General features: G+C 40.5%; 1 protein-coding gene across 1 annotated transcript in view; it reads left to right on the top strand.

Moving 5' to 3' along the window:
- The window catches only part of TMEM131L (transmembrane 131 like), a 138,629-nt gene that overhangs the window by 102,990 nt on the left and 8,493 nt on the right, over positions 1-27,146 (top strand). The window contains exons 19-28 of the mRNA XM_090288506.1: positions 401-473; positions 2,983-3,110; positions 4,942-5,084; positions 6,570-6,756; positions 6,961-7,146; positions 7,727-7,876; positions 8,204-8,829; positions 15,262-15,410; positions 23,256-23,380; positions 26,210-26,385. Of these exons, the coding sequence (XP_090144632.1) occupies positions 401-473; positions 2,983-3,110; positions 4,942-5,084; positions 6,570-6,756; positions 6,961-7,146; positions 7,727-7,876; positions 8,204-8,829; positions 15,262-15,410; positions 23,256-23,380; positions 26,210-26,385 (1,943 nt within the window). The remainder of the gene's footprint in view (positions 1-400; positions 474-2,982; positions 3,111-4,941; positions 5,085-6,569; positions 6,757-6,960; positions 7,147-7,726; positions 7,877-8,203; positions 8,830-15,261; positions 15,411-23,255; positions 23,381-26,209; positions 26,386-27,146) is intronic.

Here is a 27,146-nt window from a genome sequence, read left to right on the forward strand (position 1 = left end):
TCTCCCCAGTAGATGCCAGTAGAACCTCCTCATCTGTCACAACCAGACATTTTTCTAGATTTTTGCCAAAGATCCTTTGGACATTAAACTGGGAGATGAAATTACCCTTGGTTGAGAGTCACTTCCTAGTAGGTTCCGTAGCTATGAACCATTTGGAGAAAACAAACTGCTTCACGTGCTGAGCTTCTGGCACTGTGTGCTTCTTTACATTCCCACTTCGCGCTGCCAGAGTCATTTACTGAGCCCTTACAATATGCCAGGTACAGCGCGAGGCCTGGGACAGTTGTTTATGTGCAAATACGTGGGCTAACACATATAAAAATATGTATGTGCACACGCATGTTTTATTCTTGATTGGAGATTTGAACGCTATTTTAAACTTTTTTTTTTTTCTTTATAGGTTTGGCACCGATATGCAGATGATTAATTTCACAACTGGTGAATTCCAGCTCACCAAGGCTTGCCCTTACCTGGTAGGATGTCGTCTTTAAACAGAAAAAAGAATGGCTTATAAACTAGACACATAGCATAGGAGCCTCACAGATTTATGTTTCAACGGTCTTTACGTAATATATGTGACTCTCTTATTTTTATATTCCAGGCATTATATATGTGTGTGTGTGTGTGTGTGTGTGTGTGTGTGTGTGTGTGTATAGAGAGAGAGAGAGAGCAGATTTTTCCAGTTAACTAATGCAGCAGGAACGATGGTTCATGTTCGCCTACAAATCATTTTAATTTGATGATTTATATTCATGTAAGTGAAGAAATAACAATTGAATCAGGGCTATGTAGAAAACCATAAAATTTGAAACCCCGGGATTTATAATTCTCTTAAGATTCCTTGGCCCCCATCAAATTCTTTTTAGGGCAAGATAAGGTATTAAAAACAATCTACATTAAAAAAAGATCTTCTCTTACAGAACTGGCTGCATGTTTCTAGCAAGTCACCCAATTTCTGTGATAGTCACCTCATCTAGGAAAAAGGATTTCTCTGAAATTCTCAAGCCTCCGGGCACTCATGCGGTCTCGCATAAATACTTTGGAGTAGGAATAAACATGGCATGTGGCGAGGATGTGGTTTGACTGGGGACTTGGCAGCCTCATTCTTTAGTTTCACTCCGTAGTTGTGGGGTTCTCTGCAGATAGCTGAGTTTTTTTCTTACGGGTGTTCCGTGTGTGTACATCCATTCAAAAGTGGAGCCTGTGTTAAAGTACACACATACACATGTAAACACATGTATGTATATACCTATATTTCTAATACACACATATATTTAACTGCCTTGGGTATTTTTTTCCTTTCTCTTCACATAACCCTCCAAAGATATACTGTGAGCTCTAGATGAACTTGAATAACAGAAAGAGGGAGACCGCAGATCACCTCCAACTAAGTTAAAATGAAACCAATCAAAGCGAGTTTTTCAAGTGGATTTTTGGTAGAGACTTACTGACAAGAGGAAACACTAACAGCAAACGTTCTTTTCTCTTTGCAAGTGGTCCAGGCCGCGTGGTCTTGTTTTGGTTAGTGAGCCTGCCCTGCTCTATCCCAAGCAGTCTCCTAGGTCTCTTCAAGGTGCATCAGAACAGATACTAAGAGACAGCTATGCCCCACTAGTATTGAATGATAAGTCTTTTGAAATTCCAAAAATAATGCCAATTCCTTTTACATAGAAATATTCTATTTGAATTTGAACAAATGGTGTAACTCACTGGAGCAGAGTTTTAAAATCTCTCATGCAAGATTTCCTCCCAAAATATATACCTTTTGTGATAAAGGAAATTATTGCCATTGTGAATTTATTATATTGACAAAAAGCAGAGTCAGGACACTTCCATTGCCTTTGAGACACTTCAAAATTTAAGTTAAAATTCTTATTAGAACACTTTGTCATGTAAAGAAAGGGCCCTATATTTTAATTGTGTTGGTTTGCTTTGGTTAAGAACATGTGGGATTGGATATTCAAAGTTCTGAATGTAAGATCTTCTATGTTCCTGCTGTGTGACCCTGGGCAAATTACTTCACCTCTAAGCCTCATCTTCCTCACTCCTAATAATGTTGGAAGAGTCAGTAAGGTTTATGGAATGCTCAGCATTTTATATAGCTTATTACATTTTAGTGCCTGTCATTTAAGTGCCATTTAATAAATGGTGCTGTTGTTATAGTTTCAACACTAAAATTCAGCAGTTTTTTTATTTGATATTCATATTGTACATATAAAGCAGGGTTTCTCCCTTCAGGAATCAAATACCATCACTATTTCTTTTAGATAGCATGGGAAATCCTAGCAACAATTGAAGGATAAGAAAAATTTTTAAATGTAAAAGATTAAAAAGAGAAATATTACCATGCAGATTATGTGATTATTGCTCTAAGAAATCAATAAATTGTTTTTAGTGAGAAGGAACTAAAAATAAACCCCATGGAAAGAGGGAAAATGATAAAGAACGAAATCTTGAATATTAAATTTAGACCACAAGATTTATTCAGTGGAAGATAGAAATCTTAGAGAGAATAAAGGAGGATATGAATAAATGAAGATCTTTCTCCTGAGTGGTGAGACTAAATATTGTATAATAAAGATGGTTTCTATATAAACTTAAATTAAGTATTAAAGAGAATTTGGGGTTGTGTAGCAGACAGGTGGTTTGGTCAGATCCCTGCAGCGCTCAAGTAGAGGCCGGTGGGTCTGATTGATGTTTTCCACTCCAAGCATCTTGGCATAGAAGGCTTCTAGCCCCAACGCCCATCCAAGCCAGGAAACAAATCCCCTTTCCAGCAGCCGCTCCCAGTGCTTCTCAGCTGTGGCTTGGGAACTGTTTATTGGTGTGAACTCTCAGGATAAACAAGTTCAGCAGGTTGATTAAGGTGGTCACATCTGGAAATTAAAAGAAAAGCAATCATGTTTATACTCTAAAGTACACGGAATGGAGACAGAAGCTTGCTTTACAGGAATTGTTGAATTGCGCTTATTAACTTTGCAGGGTGTGCGTCCTGAGGAATCCAGGTTTGGCAGCCTCCACTTCCGTTTGCAGCCTTTGGAAGTGAAAAGGGTCGGTGTAGTTTTCACGCCGGCTGACTATGGGAAAGTTACCTCACTCATACTAATCCGGTAGGTGTGGCCCCGTCCCAGAGTCTGTTTCTTTCTCGCTGACTCATCTGTCTTAAGTTTTTTCTCTCAAGAATCCATGATCTCTTTAGCCAAGAGTGAACATTTACAGCTTAGGCCTTCAGAGATGAGGCTGTGTTGCTTGGTGGCAAGAGGCAGTGGCTGAGAAGAGAGGTGGCCTGGCGCTCTGCACTTAGCCCTGCCTCGGTTTCCTCCCTCGTACAATAGGGAGTGTGTGCCCAGCTTTCCAAGAGCCACAGTACATTTCCCTCAGCCTCTCATCCGCTGTTGTCACAGAGGGCAGAACACACGCACGAATACACCCAGATGCACCCAGATACATGCATTACTTCCCTGTCTTAGCTCAGAAAAATAATTAAAACACTGCTGTACACTTTTCAGTCCACAGTGATTGGATGTACACCACCCTCATTTCTGCCTGTCTTGCTTCTGGAATTCTCTGTAGCCCCCAAGGACAATGGAAAAAGTGCCCAGTTGAGCCCATTGGCTCTCTTTGCTGCTTTTCCTTCCTTTTAAATGAGCGTTATGTTGCTAATTGATTTCAGCAGTTAAGGTTTTTTTATTCTTAAGTTTTTTTTTTCTTTCAATAGTCTTTGTTGAAAGTCTTCTTTCAAATTTTACAGTAAATAGAGATCTGTGTTGAAGCTCTGCCTTGGTGAGAAGTCTTAACACATTTAATTTTTAATAGGTAACATTTTAATTATTTTTTAAGCTTTTCTAGTATTATTAGATCAGCTGGCAACAGCTTTCTTATTCTGGACTTCCTTTAGTGTATTGTATGAGTGAATGCCACTAAAAAGAAAATGGACTAAAAGTTCTATGAAGCATTTTAACTAAGACGCCTAATGCTCTGATGACGATATATTTCATTTTAAACCCATTCTTTGTTAAAGAACTAAGGTTGTAGGAAATGTAGGCGTGCACTTTGCTTTATCCCGGGTTAAACTATCCCAGACTCAAAAAGAAGGCCTAAATTTTTTATAGTAGTTAATTTATTTTTGGTGGTTTCTGTTTTGCTACATAACGTTTTTCTGTAAACAATATCAATCATCTAACATGACTTAAAGGATTTTAGTTATTTAATAAAGATGTGAACATATCTGAGCATTTTGCATAATTATAAATGCATTCTTTTTCTGCTTCTATAGTGTTTACATTAATGATGACTGGCTGTCAGTCCAGTCTGAATCATTTAAACATTTCCACTTAGCTTTCTTAACCCAGGAATCATGACTTCAGTTAATGAAAAGGCAAAAGCTCGTCTGAATTACTATCTGACTATTAAGAACTTGAGTAGATAGATGTTATTTGTGGGATGATATTTTAAATCTTCAGTTCAGAATAAATAGTAAGATTGTACTTCTAGAATTATTCCTAAGGCAAAATTTCTTACAGTCACAATTAACTGCGAAAACTCCGTAACAATTTTTATCAATCTGTCTGTACTTGTTAGTGTTTCTCTGTGCTGCCCTGTCGGTCCGTCCCCAATATATTCCTTCAGTTTTTTCCTCTTGGAGGTCGGATCGCCACCCTGGCGGTTGGTTATTAGAAATACATGGGTTTCCACTCTTGGGTCGAGATTGAAGGGCGGTCATAACCGTTCACTCCTTGCGCATCCAGCTTGCTCTCACTCTCCTGGGCTTGGCCGCCTCAACTGCCTGGGAAATGGCTGGAGATGCCGCACGATTTAAATTGATTTTCTTTTTCAAAACTTTAAAAATGTTCTTGGTAACTAGGAATATTTATATTCAAGTGCATGGTATCTTGGGACTCTCTTGTAATGCCTTTTTATTTATACCTCCGTTCCTTGAAGGAATAACTTGACCGTTATGGACATGATTGGCGTGGAAGGATTTGGAGCCCGAGAGTTACTGAAAGTGGGCGGGAGACTTCCTGGCGCGGGAGGTTCGCTCCGATTCAAGGTGCCCGAGTCCACGCTGATGGACTGCCGTCGACGTGAGTTCTCTGCGTGGTGCTCCGCCAAGGCCCGCTTGGTGCTAAAAGCCAGGGGCAAACGGGTTCTATAAGAAGTCTTTTAAGATGTTTATAGTAAATTTATTGTTTTGATGCAAATAATTAAATCAGGCAAACCTCTGAGCCTATATGGGCTGTCATCACTCCATTAGAACAATAGCCAATGTAAATATATTTAATAAATATAGTGGGGGGAAAATGTAATTGCTAAATTACTGGCATAGTGTCAGATATATAAGATAAGTAGTATGAATCTGTTAATTTCATTCAGTTGCCTAATCTGGAAAATCACAAATGGTGGAGAGAAGACTAAAGGCATGCAGCCCAATGGAACTTTTTGCAATAGTGAAAATGTTCTTTAATTGAAATTTAAGTAGCTATATGTGTTTATTGGCTACTGTACCAGACAGTGAGATTTACAAATGTACTTAAATGTTCCATTATGAATGTCTAAATTATGCATGTATTTCAATTAAATGCTTTTAAACTATTTATATTAGTTTCAAGAACTTTCTCAGGAACTAAAATAAAAATCAGATGAGATGTAAAGTATTTCTGGTAAATTCTTGTTTTTCTATTATTTTTAATTTCAGGAACACACTGAAAGCATTTTAGTGTAATAATGTGTTTTCTGTGGAGCAAGCTGGTTGGTGAAACTATTGGATAATTTGTAGCACTGTTTTAATGCCTAATTGGATTTTTTTTTAATTTAGAAAACTATGCTGAATGAACACTGACTTTGAAAGAAATTATTCGCCATTTTGCAGTAAAAATTCTTCACCATTTTTCTGTTCATTCATTCATGTATTGATTCCTTTAGAGCTGACCTAGAAAGAATTAGAGTAATATAATAACTATAGAACCAGATAAAATATTAGTCTTTATATGACCAAAAATAAAAATTAGTGTGTGGTTTATAAATTTATAGGAATATTTTTTAAATTGAGATAACGCTTCCTTTTTTAAACATAAGATGTGCTCTCATTGATTTGCAAGGATTTCATTACTTCCTTTTAATGGAGTGGGCCTTTGAACTGTGTTTATAGTAGCTGTGATGGCCTTAGTCAGTAGCACATGTGCACACCCTCTTAACTGGTCCCTGTTCAATGTGAGTGAGGATCTCTGGCACAGAGGGTGCAGGGGGCTAGTGATGAATCCAGTGATTTGGCTTCTGAGAAGAATAAACTTAACCCTAACCTTTAATGAGTAAAAGGACAAAGAAGAGATTTTCATTACTTTTGGTACCTAGGTAGATTGTTGAACTTAAGAAAGCTCTTAACTACTTTTATTGTGTCCTGATAGTATAACAAAATCTGTAACTGTTCCAGAAAACAGATATGCTTTGAGCTTAAGTTGAATTTTTTTTTAACATTTTAATCGTGTGCACATGGTTTGTTGATGCAATAAATTATTTAAAATTAATCTTGCAGTTCATAGGTACTAAGTTTCCTTTTTCATTCTCACTAGAACTGAAAGACAGCAAGCAAATCTTGTCTATTACGAAGAACTTTAAAGTTGAGAACATCGGACCACTTCCTATAACTGTCACATCTCTGAAAATTAATGGGTATAACTGCCAAGGTTATGGATTCGAGGTGCTAGATTGTCACCAGTTTTCCCTGCTCCCAAATACATCGCGAGATATCAGCATCGTGTAAGCATAGAGCCTCAACCTCGTTTAAGTTTTGTGATGTTTCTAATGTTAACTGTGTGGGGGGCAGCTTTTTTCCATTGGTAAAACATGTTAAGTTGTTTTTATGTAAGTATTTACCTTGTACAAGTAAGAAATTTTGGTGTTATGAATATTATGTCTCATGCCTAAAATTAAAGTTCATGAAGATGACTCTTTTGTTGCCAGGTTTACGCCAGACTTTACCTCTTCCTGGGTCATTCGTGAGCTGACCCTTGTCACTGCAGCTGACCTAGAGTTTCGCTTCACCCTCAATGTGACCCTCCCTCATCACCTGTTGCCTTTGTGTGCAGATGTCGTCCCAGGACCCAGCTGGGAGGACTCATTTTGGAGGCTTACGGTCTTCTTTGTCAGGTAACCTTCTTCACTGTCCTCTCACTGAGTGGAGAAGCCATCCAGACATTGCAAGAAAGTGGACATTGCTTAGAGGCAATCAAAGCATATGAATTGAGAGGAATTTATATTCCTTTCAGAACCCTGACATAGGAAGTAGAGAAAGTAGTAACTGGTAAGCTTTAAGATAATAGGAAATGAGTTGTAAGAGTTTCATAGGACCTAGAAGACAGTGGTGCGCCATATTTGTTCATTGGCAGTCATGGTGGAAAATATAAATGTTACTCTTATTAACTCAGTGGCAATAGAAGTTTGAGATTAGAAGACTAGAACGACCCTTTTAGAGCGATTTTATCCTGGAAGCATCATTAAATATTGGATTGAAATGTCAGACCTATAAATATGCAGTTTTTTTTTAATGGGTTTTTAAAAAACCTTTAAGAAACCTCAGAAATGATGATGTCATATGTCTTATGGAATTTTAATGCCATATCTTTAGACATTGCCTTTTAACCAGTCACTGCTCTTCTAATAATAAAGCTGGTGTTTTTAATGCTCGTTAGAACCATGCAGTGATGAACCTCCTTGCTTTTTTTCTCAGTTTGTCCCTGTTAGGTGTGGTTTTAATAGCCTTCCAGCAAGCACAGTACATTCTTATGGAGTTCATGAAAACAAGACAGAGGCAAAACGCTAGCTCCTCCTCACCGCAAAACAACGGTTCGATGGACGTCATCAGCTCTCACCCGCACAAGTAAGGATTCTTGTGTGTGTTGGGGGAGGGTGTCTCTAGCCTTTGCTAGTACTCATTTCTGATTTTATTTTAAGGTAATATAAAATGTGCTTCCAACTTTGCTTCATAATATTTTCCTTATTGTGTGACGGCTGTAACATTTATTATAAGGTAGACGTCATGTAAGGACTTAGTTTATTGAACTCACAGAACTTTGGAAGAAGCAAGGTAGAACTCAATACCCACAGTACCGATTGCTCCCTCTTTCTCGTGGATTTCAAAACAGAGAGGTTGAGTTTTATTCAGTGTGGCTTTGTGTTAACTTCTTTTTTTTTCTCTTTGATACAGAAGCAATTGCAAGAACTTTCTTGATACCTATGGCCCCTCCGATAAAGGCAGAGGGAAAAGCTGCCTTGCGGTGAACAGTCCACCGAGCAGGATCCAAAATGCTGCCAAGAGGAGCCCAGCCACCTACGGTCATTCTCAGAAGAAGCATAAGTGCTCAGTCTATTACAGCAAACACAAACCCAGCACAGCGGTCGCCAGCAGTGCCACCATGACCTCTGAAGACAAACAGACCTCGGCCCTGGCCAGCTCCCTGTCTGCTCCTAAAGAGGGCGTGTGCACCGATACGATGGCTGAGAACTGGACAAACCTCAAGTACACAAGTGGCATAAATGTCAACCTGCAAAAGAATTTAACCTTTCCCAAAAACTTACTGAATAAAGGGGAAAACACACTGAAACACACAATTATAGTCAATAACACTTCTTCGGAATGTCATATGAAGGAGGGAATACAGACATGTATGTTTCCTAGGGAAACGGACATTAAAATTTCAGAAAACATAGCAGAGCTCAAGGAGCGAGAGCTTGGTCCTCTGAAGACCTCTAAGAAACTACCTGAAAATCATTTGCCAAGAAACTCACCTCAGTACCAGTCAGACTTGCCAGAAACTTCCAGAAAAAATCATGGTAAACTTTACATCCTCTTTGATGATTTCCCTGTCTATTTGTCTCTGGTCTGGGTTAAATGGAATTTGTTCTCTCACCTGTGACTTGAGTTTTACTTGTGAATGCTGAATTTTTAGTTCATGTGCAAAGTTTTAGCAAAGGCATCAGTGTTAAAATACAGTTTCTTAGATGCAAAGTGTGGGACAAGGCACAAGTTTTTAGAATCTCATGGCTAAGAAGTTTACTTGTTAGTACATGTAGTTAGAGGGATGTGAATATCATACTTTACTGTTGGGAGGATAGGGACACCTTTTCCTAATTAATTTGTTATCTTGGCTTTTCAGACTGTTTGCAGAAGTCAATCATCCCATAAAATGTTTCTGAGAGAACAAAACTTACCAACGTTCTGTATTTAACAGCTGCTGCCACCTCGTGGCCTTGGCCCTGGCTCTCTCATTGTGTCCCTTGGTTTAAAAAAGACAGATGTTCTCACATAACAAATATAGTCAATGAAAATGTAAGCAAAACTAGACTAGGAAGACTAGTTACATATAAAATTGTCACTAAGCTTTCACTGATTCCTTTGGCCTCTGGCCTGAAAGCCTGTGCTTATTTTCTTCTCCATTCTGACCATTTTAATATGCATGTTTTTGTATCTCTTGACAGTCAGATTTTTGACTTTTTAATCTGGAAATATCAGTTACCTTTTATCTTATTTGAAACATCTACATATAAATAACTTTTTCACTCCTTCATACTGTGGAGAAGGTACAGAAGTATTATGGATTGGCTAATTTTTTTTTTTTTTTTACATTTTTAAAAAATGATTTTATTTATTTTTAGAGAGAGGGGAAGAGAGGGAGACACGGAGAGAAGAAGCATTGATCAGTTGCCTCTCATGCACCCCAGCTGGGACCAGGCCTGCAAACCCAGGCGTGTGCCCTGACCGGGAATTGAACCAGCAACCTTTCGCTTTGCAGGATGATGCTCAACCAACTGAGCCACTCTGGTCAAGGCTGGGTTGGCTAATTTTAATGAGCTTTATGCATTTCATAAAAAAAAAAACCCAGCTGAATTTTAAGTGTTCCATAAATGGACATCTCTCGTTTAGAAGAAAACTGGAGTCCTCTAAGCGAGATGTGGTTTGGGCACCTGTGTTCTGGGTACACCTTGTTCCATCCTTGTTTGTACCATTTTCCCAGCAACAGTGCTCATGCTCGATGTGGACTTCTGGTTGTAGGGCCAGCACTGTCCCCTGTATCCTCTCAACCTGGCGTGTGAGCTCTGGACAGCGTACACCACTAGATCTTTCAACAAAGTCATGGTGTAGCTTGTTGGACGGTGTTTTATAGTGGGGCAGGTGGGATGCCTAGGGTCCCATTTCTGTCCCAGACATTCTCTGGGGCCCAGACTACAAGGCTCTTGTGAAAGGTACAAATATGGGGTGAGTGCAGCTGGGCTTTTCTGTCTGTCATTTAGGCCTGAGCCTATTTGAGGTGCTCTGACTTTACAAAATCCTAGTTTGAAGGGATTGTGCTTCTTCTGTGGTCTGTCATGCCCACCAGGTGTCTGGGTGACTGTGCCTGTGAAATGCATGCACTGTGGCACTGTGGACACACAGATGGGGAGGGGCCTTCTGCTGCATCACAGTACTTAGAGGTGGTCGAAATGTACAGGCGTGGACCAGAGTGAAGTGCCAGAGTGGGTCAGCGGATTTGAATTGGTGCGTCCAAAACTTGATGGTTAATGCTGACGGTTGAGCCTAGACGACCAGGTAATGTAACAACACTTCAGCAGTTAGAGTAAATTTAATATGACCGTCTATCAACAAAGGTTTGCTCCTATTATTCCAGATGGCAAATCTGCCCAGAATCTTTCCTACCTGTGCAGAGAACTGGTATGTTCATAACGTTTCAAATGAAAATATATCTCTCACTACAGGTTTTTTTAAACTGTGTTTGTGCTGCATCAGCAGCGTGTTCAGTGTTATCAGGGTGATTGTTCATCAGGTCAAATTAGAGTTGACGAAAAGAGGTTTGGCTTCTCACCACATTCATACCGACAGATTCATGGGTGCTGCGCTTCTCTCCAGAGTTAATGTGAGAGCAGGAGATTCCTCCCAGGGAAATCCATCCATTTCTTCTGTTTCAGTTCACATCACCATTCTAGGGAAATGTCCAACAGGTGAAAAGTAAACAAATTGCCTGTCATTGATTTACAATGTAAACATTTTAAAGAATTGAAAACTTTAAAAATAAGAAAGGACTGAGAAATCTAGGGGAAAAAACTTGTCATTTGATGGTAGGATTTAGAAATTTTTAGTAACATTAAAGGTTTGGAGTTCTTCTGTCAACTTTTAAAGGAAGACATTGTAATAAAGTGGCAGATGGTGACCAGGCATATAATCAGGAGGGAATCTATCTATAATGTGCAAAGAATGCTTGAAAATGAGGAAACCATGTATTTAAGAACCTTCCAAGTTTTCACTTCCAACATTGAACATCAGTTTTTTGTGTTTTTTTTTTAAGTATTTTACTGTGTGAAAAGCATGCAGTTGTTTCCAATATTTAAAAAAATATTTTCAATTTGTTTTCATGAGAGAGAGAAAGAGAGAGAGAGAGAGAGAGAGACATCTATTTGTTGTTCCACTTATTTATGCATTCATTGGTTGACTCTTCGTGTATGTGCCCTGACCGGACTGAACCCACAACCTTGGTGTATAGGGACAATGCTCTGACCAACTGAGCTACCTGCCAGCACTACTGTCTCCATATTAACATCCTTTCTAGAATCTGGAGAAAACTACTTGAGTCTTGCCCACTGAGCTTAGCCTACCTGATGGTTGGGGATCCTTTTGGGAACTGACCTTCAGTCACTTGAAACCAGTTAGTATGTTTGCCGCGTTCTAGCCATTTTTCCCAAAGTGTGGGCATATTCTTAGAAACAGGTCTAGAGGTAGATTGCCTTTGGGAATGGAGAAGGGGCGGTGATGTCTCCTAAGTGTGGGCATATTCTTAGAAACAGGTCTAGAGGTAGATTGCCTTTGGGAATGGAGAAGGGGCGGTGATGTCTCCTAAGAGGGCCTCAAGTGCCTTTCTTAACATATCAGAGCTCCCAGAGGCACCTGACAAATTGTGACTTCACCTAATGGGCTTTTTCTTTTTTCTTTTTCCCATGAGTAACTTATGTGGGAAAACAAAGTGTTCCAAGGTGTGTATTAATGGCTCTGGCTACATGCTTGTTGTTGAGAAAAAATCTTTTCCGAATAACAGAAAATGTGTGTCATCCCTTTCCGGCTTTTTCTCTGGCTTCCTTCTGAGAGGCCTGCAGTAAATCAGAAAATAAAATTCCTGACAGAAATGAAGGCTCTTGACAGATTCTCTAGAGCTCTGTTTCCACACACTTTTTTTTTGGCATCAACTTGTCAAACAACTGGGAAACAGTTACATATTCCAAACATTTCTTCCTTATTCCAGCATCTTTTGACCATCTGATAATAGTAGGGCTTTATGTGTAATGCAGATAATCTTTGAATTGAGTCTCTTTTCAAATGTTTATAAGTTTTATTTTTTAATTGTGTGATCAAACTAGCACAGACTTAGAATTAAGGATAAACTGCTGCTGGTCTCAGCATTCTGCAAGAGGAATAGTTAGCAAGTTATTTTATTTCTTTCTGCTTATAATAATGTAAAGTATAATAAACTTTTAAATTCAATAACGCCCTAAGCCTTGAAATTAACATTAAATTTTCACTGAATTAGATAGATGCCTTCAAAATTTCTGAAATACCAGTAGTGGGTTTTTTTAAAAAAAGGTCTCATTTACTTATAGATACTAATAGCTTAAAATGAAAATCTAGCAATTTACTCCAAATATACTGTATGTTTAGATTTGATATAGGAAAGCTTTAAGCAGTTATTTCGTTGCGTTTGCTTGTTCTTTGTTCTATTTGTTTGTTTTTTTAAATCTTTGTGGCTCAAACACTCTTCCTCTGTGAGATCAATGTCAGAAAGTCGTGTAATGCTTTAAGTAAGCATGCTGTTGAGCGTCGGCCTTCGAGCCAAGTGTCGCTGGTTCAATTGCCAGTCAGGGCAGATGACTAGGTTGCATGTCAGGTCCCCAGTTAGGGGCACACATGAGAGGCAACCACAGAGTGATGTTTCTCTCCCTCTCTTTCTCCTTTCCCCTCTCTCTAAAAATAAACAAGCAAACAAATAATTTCTTTTTTTTTTAATTAAGCATGCTGGATAGGATAACGTGGACTGGCTCCATTTTTTCAAGTGAAATGTGCACTCATGGTATTTCTAAATTCTTGCGTATTGTCATGTTAGAATTTTTCAGAGGATTAATGAAGAACTCATCTTTAGAATTCATCTGATTGTCCTGAGTCTTGGCCCCACGGAACACATTAATTTCCTAAAAGTCTCTGCTTTACCACTTTCGGGGGGTAGGTTAGTGTTGAATATTACATTTGGATCTTTCCTAAGAAACTTTGATGACTAACATTTTAGTGCTATTCTTGGCCTGAAGAAAATGTAAGGAAATCCTTTTTTCATGAATTAAGACTCAAGGAAAGTCATGGCACATTTCTTTGAAGAGAGTATCTGTATTCTCTCTCATACTTACGGCTCCCAGAATCCAAAATGATGTCTTTATGACTCTTTTCTGTGCTGGACCTTGTCCCTTTTGCTCTTGGCTATTTCCTTTACTCCTTCATTGAGCTGGATACATTATTTTCCTCTGTGGGTGTCTGACACCCAGGTTGTGTTGTGGAGGAATTAATTCATGCTTCCCAGCATTTTTATAGCTATGTAACATTTATACAACTTTTTGTTAAAATAAAAGTATGCTTACCTTCAATGTGTTATATAAATGCATGTAACTTGTTTTTAGCAAGTTTAACTTGTAGCTTCAGAGTTTCAGAATCAGGTTAAAAAAAGAAGGATTTCAGAGTCAGAGGGGATTGACGGCCCCTTTCATGTTGTGGGAGAGACCCTTGCTGTGCCCAGGCCCTGCGGCAGGGCCAGACGGCAGCCTCTGTGATGTTGGTCAGGCGTCCATCTCCCGGAGCCTGCAGCCTGCTTTGCTGTGACATACTGGCACTGTGGACATCAGAATCTGTCTCAGGTGGCAAAGGAATCAGAGAATCTCAGAGAAAGAAAAAAGAAGAAGGTGTTGAAATACTTTGGTTCATATTACAAGACTGAGGCCAGTTAGTGTATAATTGAAGTTGATTTGACTTTTTTTTTTTTTTTTTTTTTTGGAAGTAAGCAATAGGAGAGGTAATGCATTTACGTAAGTCACTTGAAAGAAAAATGGAAAACTCGTGTTTTCAGATGAGGTTTCTACCAAGAGCAATCCTTGGCCATAGGATTTATCTACTGCTCTTAGCTCAGCAGCTGGCCGCTGCGCACGGGGCAGGCAGGCATTCACTGCGGAAGGACCTGCCCTGGGACAGCCCGTGTGTCTTCTGATGGTGGCCCATTTATATCTGCTCTGGTTTTATCTTTTTAACAGTCAGTTAGGGTAGGCAGGTAAGGTGGTATTTTCATTTTATTAATAAGGAAACTGAAGCTCAGGCAGCTTACGAGAGCGACTTGATCATAAAACTAATTAGTGGCTGAACTCAACCAGTCTTGACCCCTCTCTTTTTTTCCCCCAGCTTTAAAAAAAAACTGTGGTAAAATACACATAACATAAAATTTACCATTTTAAATGCTAATGCTCAGTGTGGTTAAGAGCATTCATCTTGTACAACCATCACCTCACCCGTTGCCAGAACTTTTTCATCGTCCCAAACAGAAACTCTGTACCCATGAAACAGAAATTGCCCTTACTTTACTCCGCAGCCCCTGGTAGCCAGCTTTCTCCTGTTTATCTCTGTGGATTTGCTGACGCTAGGTCCCACAAACAAGGAGAATCATACAATATTTGTCCTTCATGCCAGGCTTTTCTCCCTTAGCATAATGTCTTCAAGGTTCATCCATGTGTGGCATGTATCAGAATTTCATTCCTTCGCTCTTCCACCTTAACCATGTTTGAGTGTGCAGTTCAGTAGTGCTAAGTATATTCCCATTGCTGTGCAAGGAATCATTTCTTTTGAAGGCCGAATGGTATTCCATTGTACATACACTACATTTTGTTCATCCATTTATCTGGCCATGGGCATTTGCGTTGTTTGTAGTTTTTGGCTTTTATGAATGTTGCCACTGTGAGTAATGGTGTGCCTCTCCCTTCTTTCCCTTTGACCTCCTTTAAAAACTGTAGAGCTCAATATAAGTGTGTTTTCACTTGTAAACAAAATACATTTCTAGAATATTGTGGAAGTTGAAAACCAATCCTTAAGTCTAAATCGCATTAAATGAGGCTGTTTGGTGTAGGCAAGAGACTTAACTATGGGGAATATGCATGGAAATAATTAGCTAGAAATTGAATCATTTTTATTTATTCAAGGAAATAACCAGCAAGTGCCTGTCAAGAATGAAGTAGACAATTGTGAAACTTTGAAAAAGCTTGACACAAAGTCTTCTTCAGAAAAGAAGATTCACAAAGCAGCTAAAGAAGACATATGTTCTGAGAAACAGGACGTACCTTCTGTTGAGGTGTGTACTCCCTTTTCTTTCTTTTTTTTTGCCTATTAGAACAAAACCCATTTTGGGTGCATAGAGTACAAATATCTGTTAATAACTGTGTCATACTTTTGAAAGAAGATAGTTAGCATTGGTCATCAGTGAGTTGGATGTATTCAGAAAGTTTTATTTCTCTTCTAATCATACAGAGGATACTAAAATAATTGTAGGGATGTCAGATAGCTTTTACTCTTAAGAAAAGCTGTTCATAAGCAAATGGGTTAACTGTGGGGAAAGATGGAAGAGTAGCACAAGAGCTCATATCCCTTCTCTCCACTTGTTACCTACCCAACATCCCTTTTTAGGGCATCATCATACTTAGTTAGAAGCATAAGCCAGAATCCACAGAGGAGGGATGCCTTTCTAGTTCACGTGCCAGAAGAGAAAGCGAAGTTTGCACGCTGTCCAGCTAGCTCTTTACCTTCTGACCAGTGCAGGCTACTGAAGGGTGTCTAGAAAGCAGAACCCAGCCCTGTACCTTTTAGGGGGAAACAGAAAGGTCCAATAGATCCTTTGACACAAATGAACTCATGAACCTTCCTTGAAAAAGAAATTTTTTTTAAATATTTTTAAAGTTATACGTGTATAACTTTCAACAGTATCACACTGTTCCCCTGCCTTCTTAGTTGTTCAGTTGAACACAGAACAGAAGCATTCTGGGTTCATGCACAAGCTGGGAGAAGGGGAATGAGCCACATATCATGAAAAATTATAGTTTGCAGGTATAATTATATAGTGCTTTTTTTCTCAAAAAGGTATTTTTCTAGCCTTGAATTCATTTTATCTTCATTATTCGTGTGAAGTAGGTAGGGCAAGTATGAGGGGAGGTGGGATGCCGAATTTTTAGGTCAAAGACTGATATTAATGCAAACTGTTTACTAATGATAGAACCTTGGGCACATCAGTTAAGTGCTCTGAGATTCACTTTCCTCACTTGTTAAGTGAGAAGAAGAATATCTGTGCTGCCTACCTCACAGGGTGTTGCGAGGGTCAAATGGAATGTATGTGAAAGATCGGTAAAAGGTAAAGCACCATATGCTTGAAGAATATAAATAAATGAGTGAATGACATTTAGCCAAACAAGATAAAACTAAAAAAAGAAAGACCCAGGATTGAAGAAGCCATGTTGAAAGTCTGTTGTTTGAGGTTTCTATCCATTTTATATCCAGAGTGAAGACTAAACAGCTGGCTATAATTATAGAACAGATTGCAAATATTAAAATGTTAGCAAGCAGAAATAGTAATAGATTGGGAGGTGGAATAGGAAGGTAGGTAAAAATAAGTTTTAATTTTATCTTTCTTGGTATAGAGTCAAAACTGTGTAAAACTGAAACATGTAGTTTAAAAGGGTGAAAATTTATGAAACTTATCTTTTATAAACTTTTTCTTAACCTTAGGGAGGTCCTTAAGGAATTAATATATCATGTGGAGGAAAAACAAATATTTCAAAGTTGGAAGTTCCTTTGGTTCTACTTCACTTTCTTATGTAAAATTCAAATAAAATTGAGCCTTACATTTTTATTTAAAACTAGTACATGGTTCCAGTGTTATAAATGATTCCCATGATCTATCCTGCCATCCTTACATGTGCGTAGATTTGTAGAGAGATAGTAAAAAATAGGTTTGCCAGATAATCAGTGGGAGGCCCTGATTATTTCCGAGTAGTGGGATTTGAGGTGATTCCTTTTTTTCTTTTATATACTCCTTTTTTTTTTGCTTAAACTTTATAATAGACATGAATTTTTTTTATCACTTTCATTTTAACCAACTAGAGGCTGTTACTCTGTTAGGAGGTGTGTTGTAATCAAGACCGATGTTAGTGGACAGGAAGAGTAGGTAGCAGAAAAACCAACAGGACTTCTTAGCACCTGATTCCATCCAGGAGCAGGGCCGTCTTTTCTTACCTAGCCATGTGGAAAAATGACTCCAAGGTTTGTAAGTCTGGGCGACTGGAACACGAGAAATTTTGATGTAATGAGTTAATTTTTATGCCTCGTGGTTAAGGGCATGGGCTTTGCAACTGGACTTCCTGGGTTTGAATCCAGCTTGTGACTTATTTGCTTGATAACATTGAAACAAGTTAAACATCCCATTTTCCTTATTTGAAAAATAATAATATGATAATAATAATATTAAATAGTATACCTTCTTCATGGGGTTGCGAGGATTAAATGAGTGGCTGTGTTAAGTGCTCAGCGTAGCAGCAGGTAGTGACCAAGTACTGACGAGGTGTGACTGATAGTTACTGACATGCAGGCGGCTGGACCTGGATGTGAGAAAGTGTGGGAGACAGAGGGAGATAGAGACCTGGAGCTCTCGTGGCTGTCAGGCCTGGAGCTTACGATTTGGGAGCTGTCCCTGTGAGGGTTAGACTCAAAGGACGACCCTGAGTTCTCTGAGGTGCGTGCGGAGAGAAGACCTAGGGCCCGAGTCTGAGCCTGGGCCGGTGTCACAGTTGCGGCCAGCCTCAGGGTGCAGGTATGGCAGGTGCTGCAGGCAGAGCGAGGCCAAGCAACGGAGACAGGGCATGCCTGCCGGAGCAGAGACAGCCATGGGCTTGGGGATGGGAGGGGTGCGTGGCGTTAGGAATGGGCTTTGGCAGCCTGGATGCTGCCCGGCAATGAGAAAGAAATCAATGTGCTGGAGGAGCAGTTGGAACTAGTCATTCCAGGTCCCGGCAGTTTGAGGGCCATAAGGAGGGATGGCCCAGAGGAACAGTGCCATGAGGTGCTATTGCTGGCACCCATCTGCCACCTGTGTGGGCATCATCTTCCCCACCCTCGCCCCACCCCCCCAAACTCAGCTCTCAGCTCCTGGGCCTGGCTAGCTCCCTGCACTGTGCCCTTGGTTATTACAATTTTCTTAATTTATTCAAGTTAGTTATCTTTTGTCATTTTATCTCCCTCCCTGGGTCCCAGTCATTGTCTGTGTTCCTCCTTTCTTTTCTGGCCACGGGCCTGTGTAGGACAGACACCTGCGCCGAATGAATGGTGGCAGCCAGCTTGATAGTCAGGATGCAGCAAGTCTGGGATCTGGGGGACTCGAGCTGTGCTTTGTGGTTCAAGGCTGTCCACATAGCCAACCAAGGTGGATTTTCTGGTGCAGTATGGGGCCGTCGCCTGTCATTTCTTTGCTGGCCCTGTGACTCACTCCCACTTTATAGAACTCACCTTTAAAACCCTGTGCTTGAGTGTACTTTCCATTTCATTGCTGGTTTGGAGAAAACCATTCTCAATAAACACAGTCCCAAGCGCATTGCTCAATGTTTGTTTTTCTAGAACATTCTTGGGGCCTAATTTTGCAGCTTAGAAAGTTATATAAATCTGTATAGTACATGGGGAACATTCCTCTGGATTTATTGGCAAAGAAGGTTGAAGCCCAGATTTGGGAGCCACAGACTAAATGTTGACTTTACGCTTGGCTGTTTATTTTCTTTTAAGCATATTTTTTTTTTCTTAGTAAAGGAATTCATGATTATTCTAGAAACATAAAGACGGGAGTAGAAGATCTATCCAAAAGGAACCACTTTTGACATTTTTCTGTATTCTCCTTTTCTTTGCAAACTTGTAAAAACTCAGGATCATTATTGTGTTTACATAGCTTTGTTATAATGTTGTAATTCTAAAAACTCTCATGTTAGAAATGAATGGGGAGCTTTGTTTTCCATGGTTACGTAACATTCCATCATTTTACTACGCTATAATCTAAACCATTCCCCTGCCCTTGGGACTTAAAGTTGTTCACAACTTTTTATTTTCATAAATAACACTATCATGAACTATTTTGTTCTTAAGTCTTGCCTATATTACCAGGTACCTCTTTCTGGTAGTTTCTAGCATTAGAAAGAAAAAGTATCAATGACAGCTCCTGGTGTGCAGACAGGTCGCTGTCCGGGAAGGTGGTAGTGATTTACATTCCTGTGCAGGACGACGCGTGAGGTCACTGAGTGGCCACTCCATTCTGCTCTCAGCAGTGCTGTTTGTTTCTTTTTGTTTTTTGGCAAAATCTTGGTTTGCGTGATAGGTGAGTGTAAAAAATCCTCCTGAGTCCTGCCAGTGAAATTTTTAAAATATTTTTTTATAAACTAAGAAGTAAATGTCTAACTAACCTGGTTCCACGTTCACTGCTCAGAGACAGATGCTATTAACACTATCCTGCCCGACTCCCCGCCCCCACCCCAGCCCTTGCCTGGCGTTTGCAGGCGTAAACATGTAGCGCAGACACACTTGAGATATTTAGAAACCACAATGGAAAGGTGAGCTGTAAGCTGGTCTAAATTTGCCTTTCCTAAAAGCATACTTTATCATTAAATATTTTGATGAATGCTTCATTTTTTGCTTTTTTCTATTTCGTGAATTTGCATTTCATGTTCTTTGCCCACTTTTTCATTGAATGTGCATTTTTTTTCTTGTTTTCTGTAAGAACATATGTAAAGCTATTAATTCTTTGTCTGTCAGATAGTGTGTTCCACTTTTTTCTTAGTTTGCCCTTTCCCTCTTTATTTGCTTTTATTTATAGTCAGTGGCTTTAAGAATCCCTTTGTGCAGTCAGTATGTGATTTTTCATTTTGATTTCTTCCTTTGCTTTTATTAAAACTTAAGAAGCTTTACTTCCCTGCCCAGCAATCAGTTCAGTTGTCCCTTCTATTGGGGAGATCAGAGAACTTAGCTAGACCAAGTATGTAACTCGATAATAATGATGGTCATAGCTAAGTCTTATATAAACTGCTTACTGTGTGTCAGGTAATTTAATCTTCAAAACAGCCTTTTGAGGAAGACTCAGGAAATGAGGCAAAGGGTGGCTCAGTAACTTGCCCACAACCACATAGCTGGAGAGCACTAGTGACATTCAAGCCTGGCAGTGGGGCCTCGAGACCCTGATCTAAATTGCTCTCCTGCATGGCCTCGTTTATTTTCCTGGTTAGTCCCGCCCCCCCCATGCGTGACCTCCTGAAAGCACCACCACCAGATTGTCTTTATTCTTCCCTCATTTCTTGACAAGTCTGTTGCTTGGATTCTCTGCTTTGCTTTCCCCAAACTGTTCTGTTTGTTGCTTCCTTTCTAGGCCTGTTCCTTTCTCTCCCCCCATCTCCCACCACTCCCACCCCCTACATACACACGGCCAAAGAAAAAGGCCATTCATTTTTTCATGCCTCTACATGTCTTCTCTCTTGTTACTCTCATCCATACGCTTTTCCTGGCCCGCCCTGTGCTTGCTCCTGGACGCTGCTTCCTGGTCATTCCATTCCTTTCTGTGTGCAGCCGCCAGTGCGGCACTGTCTTCATGGTCCCACTTCACGATATTCAGAGACGGCGATGATGCTTCTGACCGCAAGCCCCTCCTCCTCATAGTCCTAAAATACATGCCCTCCGGTTTGCACATGGCAGCCGAGTATAGGAGCGACTACTGTCTCTGACCCCACTTAGACTGATCTGATCCTTTATTTGTTCATGACACTGGAGGGACAGAGAGGCTAGCTCAAGTGCTTGAGAAGCCTTTCTTGGTCTTTTAAGTGGACAGCATAGGGCAGGGGAGAACCCCGCCTACCCCCAAAGTTAGAAATGCACAGGGAGCAATGGATGCGCAGATCTGGGATGCTGAGCTCTGGATTGTCTATGCTGAGATGTCTCCAATGTGTCTGTTTAGCGTTAAATTTAAGCTATTGGCCTAAGGTCTTGTAGAAGAGAGCTTCGTGTGTTTAACTTGTCATATTTTAAAAATACCTTCAGAATCACAAAAAATAAATGCATATTTATTGGGGGGAAAATAAAGGAGTGTAAAGAAGAAAAAAAACCCATAATCCCACCACATATACAGTTACAACCTCATTTATTTGTAGAGTTTATTGTAGTAGGCATATTGCTTTAATAGATACATGCGGCTTTCGAAGGCCCAGATGTAACATGCAGGCATCGGCGACCTTTTATTTTTCTTCCAAGTCGTTTGCCTGTTAGCCAGGTGTATGTTAGAACCTCGTGGATTCCCACTCTGATTTCTGGACCAATCTCCGGAAAAAAGAAGGTAAAACGAGCCAGTTGTCACTCTTTGTGAAATGTGAATCCTGAGGGTCAGTAGGAAGAGGGTTCTCTGAGCTAGGGCATTTGCCTCTGAGGTCCGTGAGAAGGCCCTTTCCTCCTTAAGAGCCCTAAGGTCTCGATATGTGAGCTCCAGCTGCCCCTCTCTGCCCCTCCCCGCTGTGCCTTTGCTTCAGGGAACAGTGTGATGGAAGGAAGAGAGAGTTAAGTGTTAGAAGACAGTAAAGACATGAGTTACTTTAAAGTTTTAAAGGACAAGGGAGTCCCCCTTTCTCTGGGCCTATGAATAGACTATGCCTAACATTTAAAAGAGGTAAAAGCCCAAATGAAAAAAATATATATATTCAATATATATAACTTTTGCATGCATATATATATATATATATATATATATATATATATATATAATATACAGTTGATCCTTGACAGCTTGGGTTTGAACTACACAGGTCCACTTATATATGGATTTCTTTCAATAAACATTGTAAATGTTATTTTCCTTATGATTTTTCTTCATAACATTTTCTTTTCTCTAGCTCTTTTTTTTTTTTTTTTTTTTTTTTTGGTAAGAATGCCTATAACACACAAAATAATGTGTCAATCAACTCTTTATGTTATTGGTAAGGCTTCCAGTCAACAGCAGGCTATTAGTAATTAAGTTTGGGGGAGTTAAAAGTTTTAACAATTATGTTTAGATTAGCCATGAAATATGCATGAGACATCTAATTCAGTCATCATCCCAAGCTATTTTAGTGTAACAAATTTTGCAAGAGATAACATAAACTTACTTTTTTGTAAACCCAGGTAAAATAAATATACTGAATACTTAAAAAAAAGTTATATGTGGATTTTCAGCTACACGGGGGGGGTGGTGAGTTGGCACCCCTAACTCCTGCATTGTTCAGGGGTCTACTGTAGTGTATCTCATGCTAAATTAAGTTTTTCAGTACCACATTTAAAAAGCATCAAGCCTATTCTTGCCTTATTTACTTAAAGAGCTTTAACAAGTTTGGAGCATTCTATGGCGATTTGGCTATTCTCCTAAAGTGCATCTGTAAACACATAAAAATGTGAGTACACATATTACTCCGAAGTTGGGCTTTTACATGATTTCTCTTCAGTGGGGATTCATGTGAACTGCACATACCAAATTAACAGGTGAGGGCTGGGGGGTTTATTGCTGCTGAAGTTAATGGCAGGCTGACCATAAATTGCTAACAGATGTTTTTCCTTTTTCACTCCTTAGGAATTTTATAAGCAACATTTTTTTTTTCTTCTTGCGGAGGTTGAGGGAGGTAGAGAAAGAAGGAAAATGAAAACAAACTCGAGTTTGGGAAATGTGTGTCTCAGTTTTCACAGTGTTTGAACATTCTGAAATTCTGATAGAAGTGGTCTTCAAAAGTTTATTTAAAAAAATCATAGACCCCCTTACTTTTCCAGATTAACCAGACCAAATTTTTCTGTGCAAAAATCCTTTTAAAAATCATAGTTCTTTTATTTTATATTTAAAAAAAAATTTTTTTTTTTTAATTTATTGATTTTAGAGAGAGGGGAAGGGAGGGAGGGAAGAATATCAATTTGCTCTTCCACTTATTTAGGCATTCATTGGTTGACTCCTGCATGTGCCTTGACTGGGGACCGAACCCGCAACCCCAGCACATCAGGACAATGCTCCAACCAACTGAGCTACCGGGCCAGGGCAAAAAAAAATCATAGTTTTTAAAAATGTATTAATATATTTAGTCAGTTTAAGCCTCAACTAAAGTTTTTATTTTCTCTTTAGCAAGAAGATCCTTATAGGAAGAAGAAGCTTCAGGAGAAAAAAGAAGGCAATTTACAAAATTTAAATTGGAATAAAAATCGAACTTGTAGAAAAAATAAGAAAAGGGGTGCTGCCCAGGTCTCGAGGTTTGTACTTTATTATAATTCCTTGAAGATTTTGATCTATTTTTCACTGTGTGATTTTACATTTAGCTATTATCTTTTAAGCTTATTTTCATTATGTTGGCTACAGATAGTGAGAGTGTAGATGTTTGCATTTCGAGATAAATGTTCTTTTTCTTTATTAAGTTCATGGGGGTGACACGGGTTCACAGAACCATGCAGGGTTCAAGTGCACAACCCGACAAAACATCAGCCGCACACATCGGTGTGCCCGCCTCCCAAGCAAAGTCTCTTTCCTTCCCCGCTTTCCCCGCTTTGCCCTCTTCCACCTCCTCACCCCCTGCCCCCCAGCGGTCACCACGCTGTCATGGGTGCCTGTGTATTTTACCTTCTTTCATCCAAGTTAATTTTAAGAATGTTTATGTATGTTTGAGATAAATGTTCTTAAAATTAATGTATGAATATTTTCTGGTTGTGTTTTCATTTATTTTGTTCAGAGTGCTTCCAAGGTGAACAGATTTTTCAGATTTTTACTTTATAAAAAATCTAAAAGCTGTGGGAGGTTTTAGAGAGAAAAAAAAAGAAACATAAGACATGCTCCATGTAGGACCTTCCTCATGAAAGGGAATGGCCAGGGGTCATGGCAGCCGCAGGTCCCTCCTGCAGGAGCTGCGGGAAGTGACAGGGTACGTGGTCCCTGAAAGCCCCGGAGCTGGTAGGGGCAGAGCCAGTGTCGGGGCCAGGCCCTTGGGCACTGTCCTGTGGCAGCCGGGCTTCCTCTGGACACTTAATCTCCCTGAGCTTTTCTTTTCTTATCAGTAGCATGAAGCACCTGTTTACCTGGGAATCCTGGATTTCTGTGTTTCCGGCAATCTCTCTCTCAATCTAATTTTATGTACATTCCCAGCTTCAGGTTTCCTCCCCTCCCCGCCCCCGCCCCCCTGGCAGGTCAGTAGTTTGTACACTTGACTCCATGGGCTAGTCTCTGCATTTTGATTTCTCACTCTCAACACGTGCAGGAGTTGAGAGCCTCCAGCAGAGACATTGCCCAGCCTCTCCCTCCCTGGGTCGTGGAGGGGCTCTCCATTTTTCAGATGTGCCTGGCACTGACAGGGTCCCGGCCCAGGGCCCCCATTTAGGAGACTTAGCCCCAGCCCCCCGACTCCTGTATGCTACTGTCTGGGTGTTAGAACCCTAGCCCTAGGCATTAAGCCTGTTTCCTCCCAAATAATCCCTCCATCTTCACCCCTGGCTTTCTCCTCCTGAGCCCTGCCATCTGGGGATTTCTCTCTGTGGTGAGCACAGCTAGGTCCTCGAATGTGTTTCTGTCCAGTTGTTCTCTAGTGGCTCTAGATTTGCATGGGGTCGGGGTTCCACCTCGGTGCGTTTCCTCTTGTTCCTGGAAGGGAACTATGGTCAGACAACCCGCACTGTGGCAAGAACCGCCGATGGGAAGCAGTGGGCCGGTTCCGGTGTCTGTCCCTGGGTCCCCAGGAGGTTGCATCTGGAGCTCAGATCTGTGATCCAGCATGTGACATGCTCCCTCCCCAGCAAGTCCCAGATGCATCCTGCTGAGAAAGATCAGGCACCTCCAAGGGTCTTCAAGCTCTAGTTCCGCGCTGCCCCAGCTCACATCAAGCAATCAGCAAAGTGCAAATGTGAAAAAAAGAAGTACACTCTTTGTCAGTTTGCTGTTAATACTGAATACTAAATTGTTGATGGCTAATTATCCTGATAGAGTCTGAAACTGTTTAGGCTACATTAATTGAAAGCTGCAATGCAGTATCCTATAGAAAGGAAAGTTGTACCCTGTATTCTTTTGTGTGTGTCTTTATAAAATTTTGGTTGACTAATATGGCTATACTAAAGTTTTATATTTTCCTGATATGAACCCAGATAAAGATATGGAAGTAGAGTGGAATTTCACCAATGAAATGTTATGATACATATTCGAAAGCAGATTTCTGACATGCAGAAGAAACAACTTCTTAAAAATAGAGCTTTCAAGTAGCTTGTAGCTAATCAGGATGTTTCAAGAACAGGATACTTAAGACGTGGGTGGTTGGCTTGTTGCTTTCCTTGGCTCCTGCTTCTCTCTGTATCCTCTTTACCTTGAGCTGCGAGAAAGCAGTGAAATTGTGTGCTACATCTCATGCATTGGCTCTTCTTACCCGGCATCCTTCAAACCTAACATGAGGACTGAAATTGGACCGGTTGAAGTGATTACCTAGGTGTCCTGTAGCGTTCCCTGCACGTTTCCATGTAGCCATTTACAAAGTTGCATGACAGCCCTTCCCTCAAGGAGTTCGTGGTGTAGTAGGAGAGAGGTTATTAGTGGACCATGAACTCCTTGGGGGAGGAACCGGGTCCTCTGCAGACACCACGTGTTTTCTAACAATAACGTGGCAACATGGTTGTCAGCCGATGTTTGCTACATGAATGATTAAGAAAAAAGTTAAACAAATGCTCAGCCTCCCCCAGACACCAGGGAGTAGATTCCTCTTATTAAGAATCATGTTTTCCCCTAAAACCAAGGAAGACAAGCCAAGTCTTGGATGCTGGTCCTGGACTTGGCCACTTACTAGTTGGCCCTGAGTGACTCATGTACTTGTGGAGTTTCATTCTTCTTACTGTAAAATGCAAAAGTAGACTAAATGACCTCCAGATTAATGCTAGTTCTGAAGTGGCAAAACCTGTTTCTTTCGGCTGTCTTTTCTTTATCATCATCATCTCCCGTCAGACCCAAAGGAAAGCGGTCTCAAGGTGTTCTGATTCATCTTTTCACCTGTAATAATTCTCCTGGAAAGCAGTATGCATGTATGTATGATAACACACGAATGTGATTGTTTGCAGTTCTTCCAGGCCTTCTGAGCAGAGTGAACTGAAACTTGTGTGCAGTGAATTTGAAAGGTCTGAGCTGAGCCGTGCCATCGATGTAAGAAACTGGTGTCCACAGGAAGGCCCTGGGGAAGTGTGTAAAACAGATGCTGGCATTGGAAGAAGCTCACCTGCTGCACAGAGGGACGCAGGTATGGAACCCTGCTGAGCTACCAGTGTTGCTTTGGGTGGCATTTTTGTGTCCTCGTGGAAGTATCCAATGTGAGCGAAATGGCCTCTTGCTGAGATTGTCACTTCCCAGGCAACTGAGCTCCCTGAAGCCTGCATGGAAACCCATCAGGGTGAGACTAGGAAAGCTAAGATTCTTTAGAGCCTGGACAGGCCTCTGTAGTGTTGCCCACTGCCCGCAGTCTGGCTCTTCTCAGCTGTCGTCATGCAGACTGCTGAAGGAGCAGTGGTGGTCTGTCTGGGGAACAGCCGGGTTAGAACAGGAGCTGTTCTCACAAACCTGAGCCGGGTGGTTCTGGCAGTCGGGCCACTGTGCCTCCCCAGGACTGCTGGGTGCTTCCCTGGGAGTGGGAGGCAGGGGGTCCCCAGTGCTAGGTCCAGGTTAGGGCAGAGCTGGAGGCTAAAGAGCCACTGGAGTAGGCAGGACAGGTGGAGTACAGGGTGCGGCAAGGTGTAATCAGCCAACACCCACGTTCCCAGACACATGTCAGTGCACACGGGCTGGCAGAGTTAATGGGTTTCTATCTTTGTTTTTTACTCACTCCCTGGACGTGTGTGTTGCTTTTTGGTCTTATTGGAGGTTCTTCCAATTCATGCATAAATAATGCTCTGAAGCTCTTAGTAGATCTTTTAATAAAAAAGGAGGGGAAAATTACCTACAAATATATCACCAATTCAATAGACTACTCTTGGTTTTCCTTTTTTAAAAAATATTTTTATTTGA

Source organism: Furipterus horrens, unplaced genomic scaffold (genome assembly GCF_987537825.1).
Source record: "Furipterus horrens unplaced genomic scaffold, mFurHor1.1.pri manual_scaffold_10, whole genome shotgun sequence".
NCBI classification, from domain to species: domain Eukaryota; kingdom Metazoa; phylum Chordata; class Mammalia; order Chiroptera; family Furipteridae; genus Furipterus; species Furipterus horrens.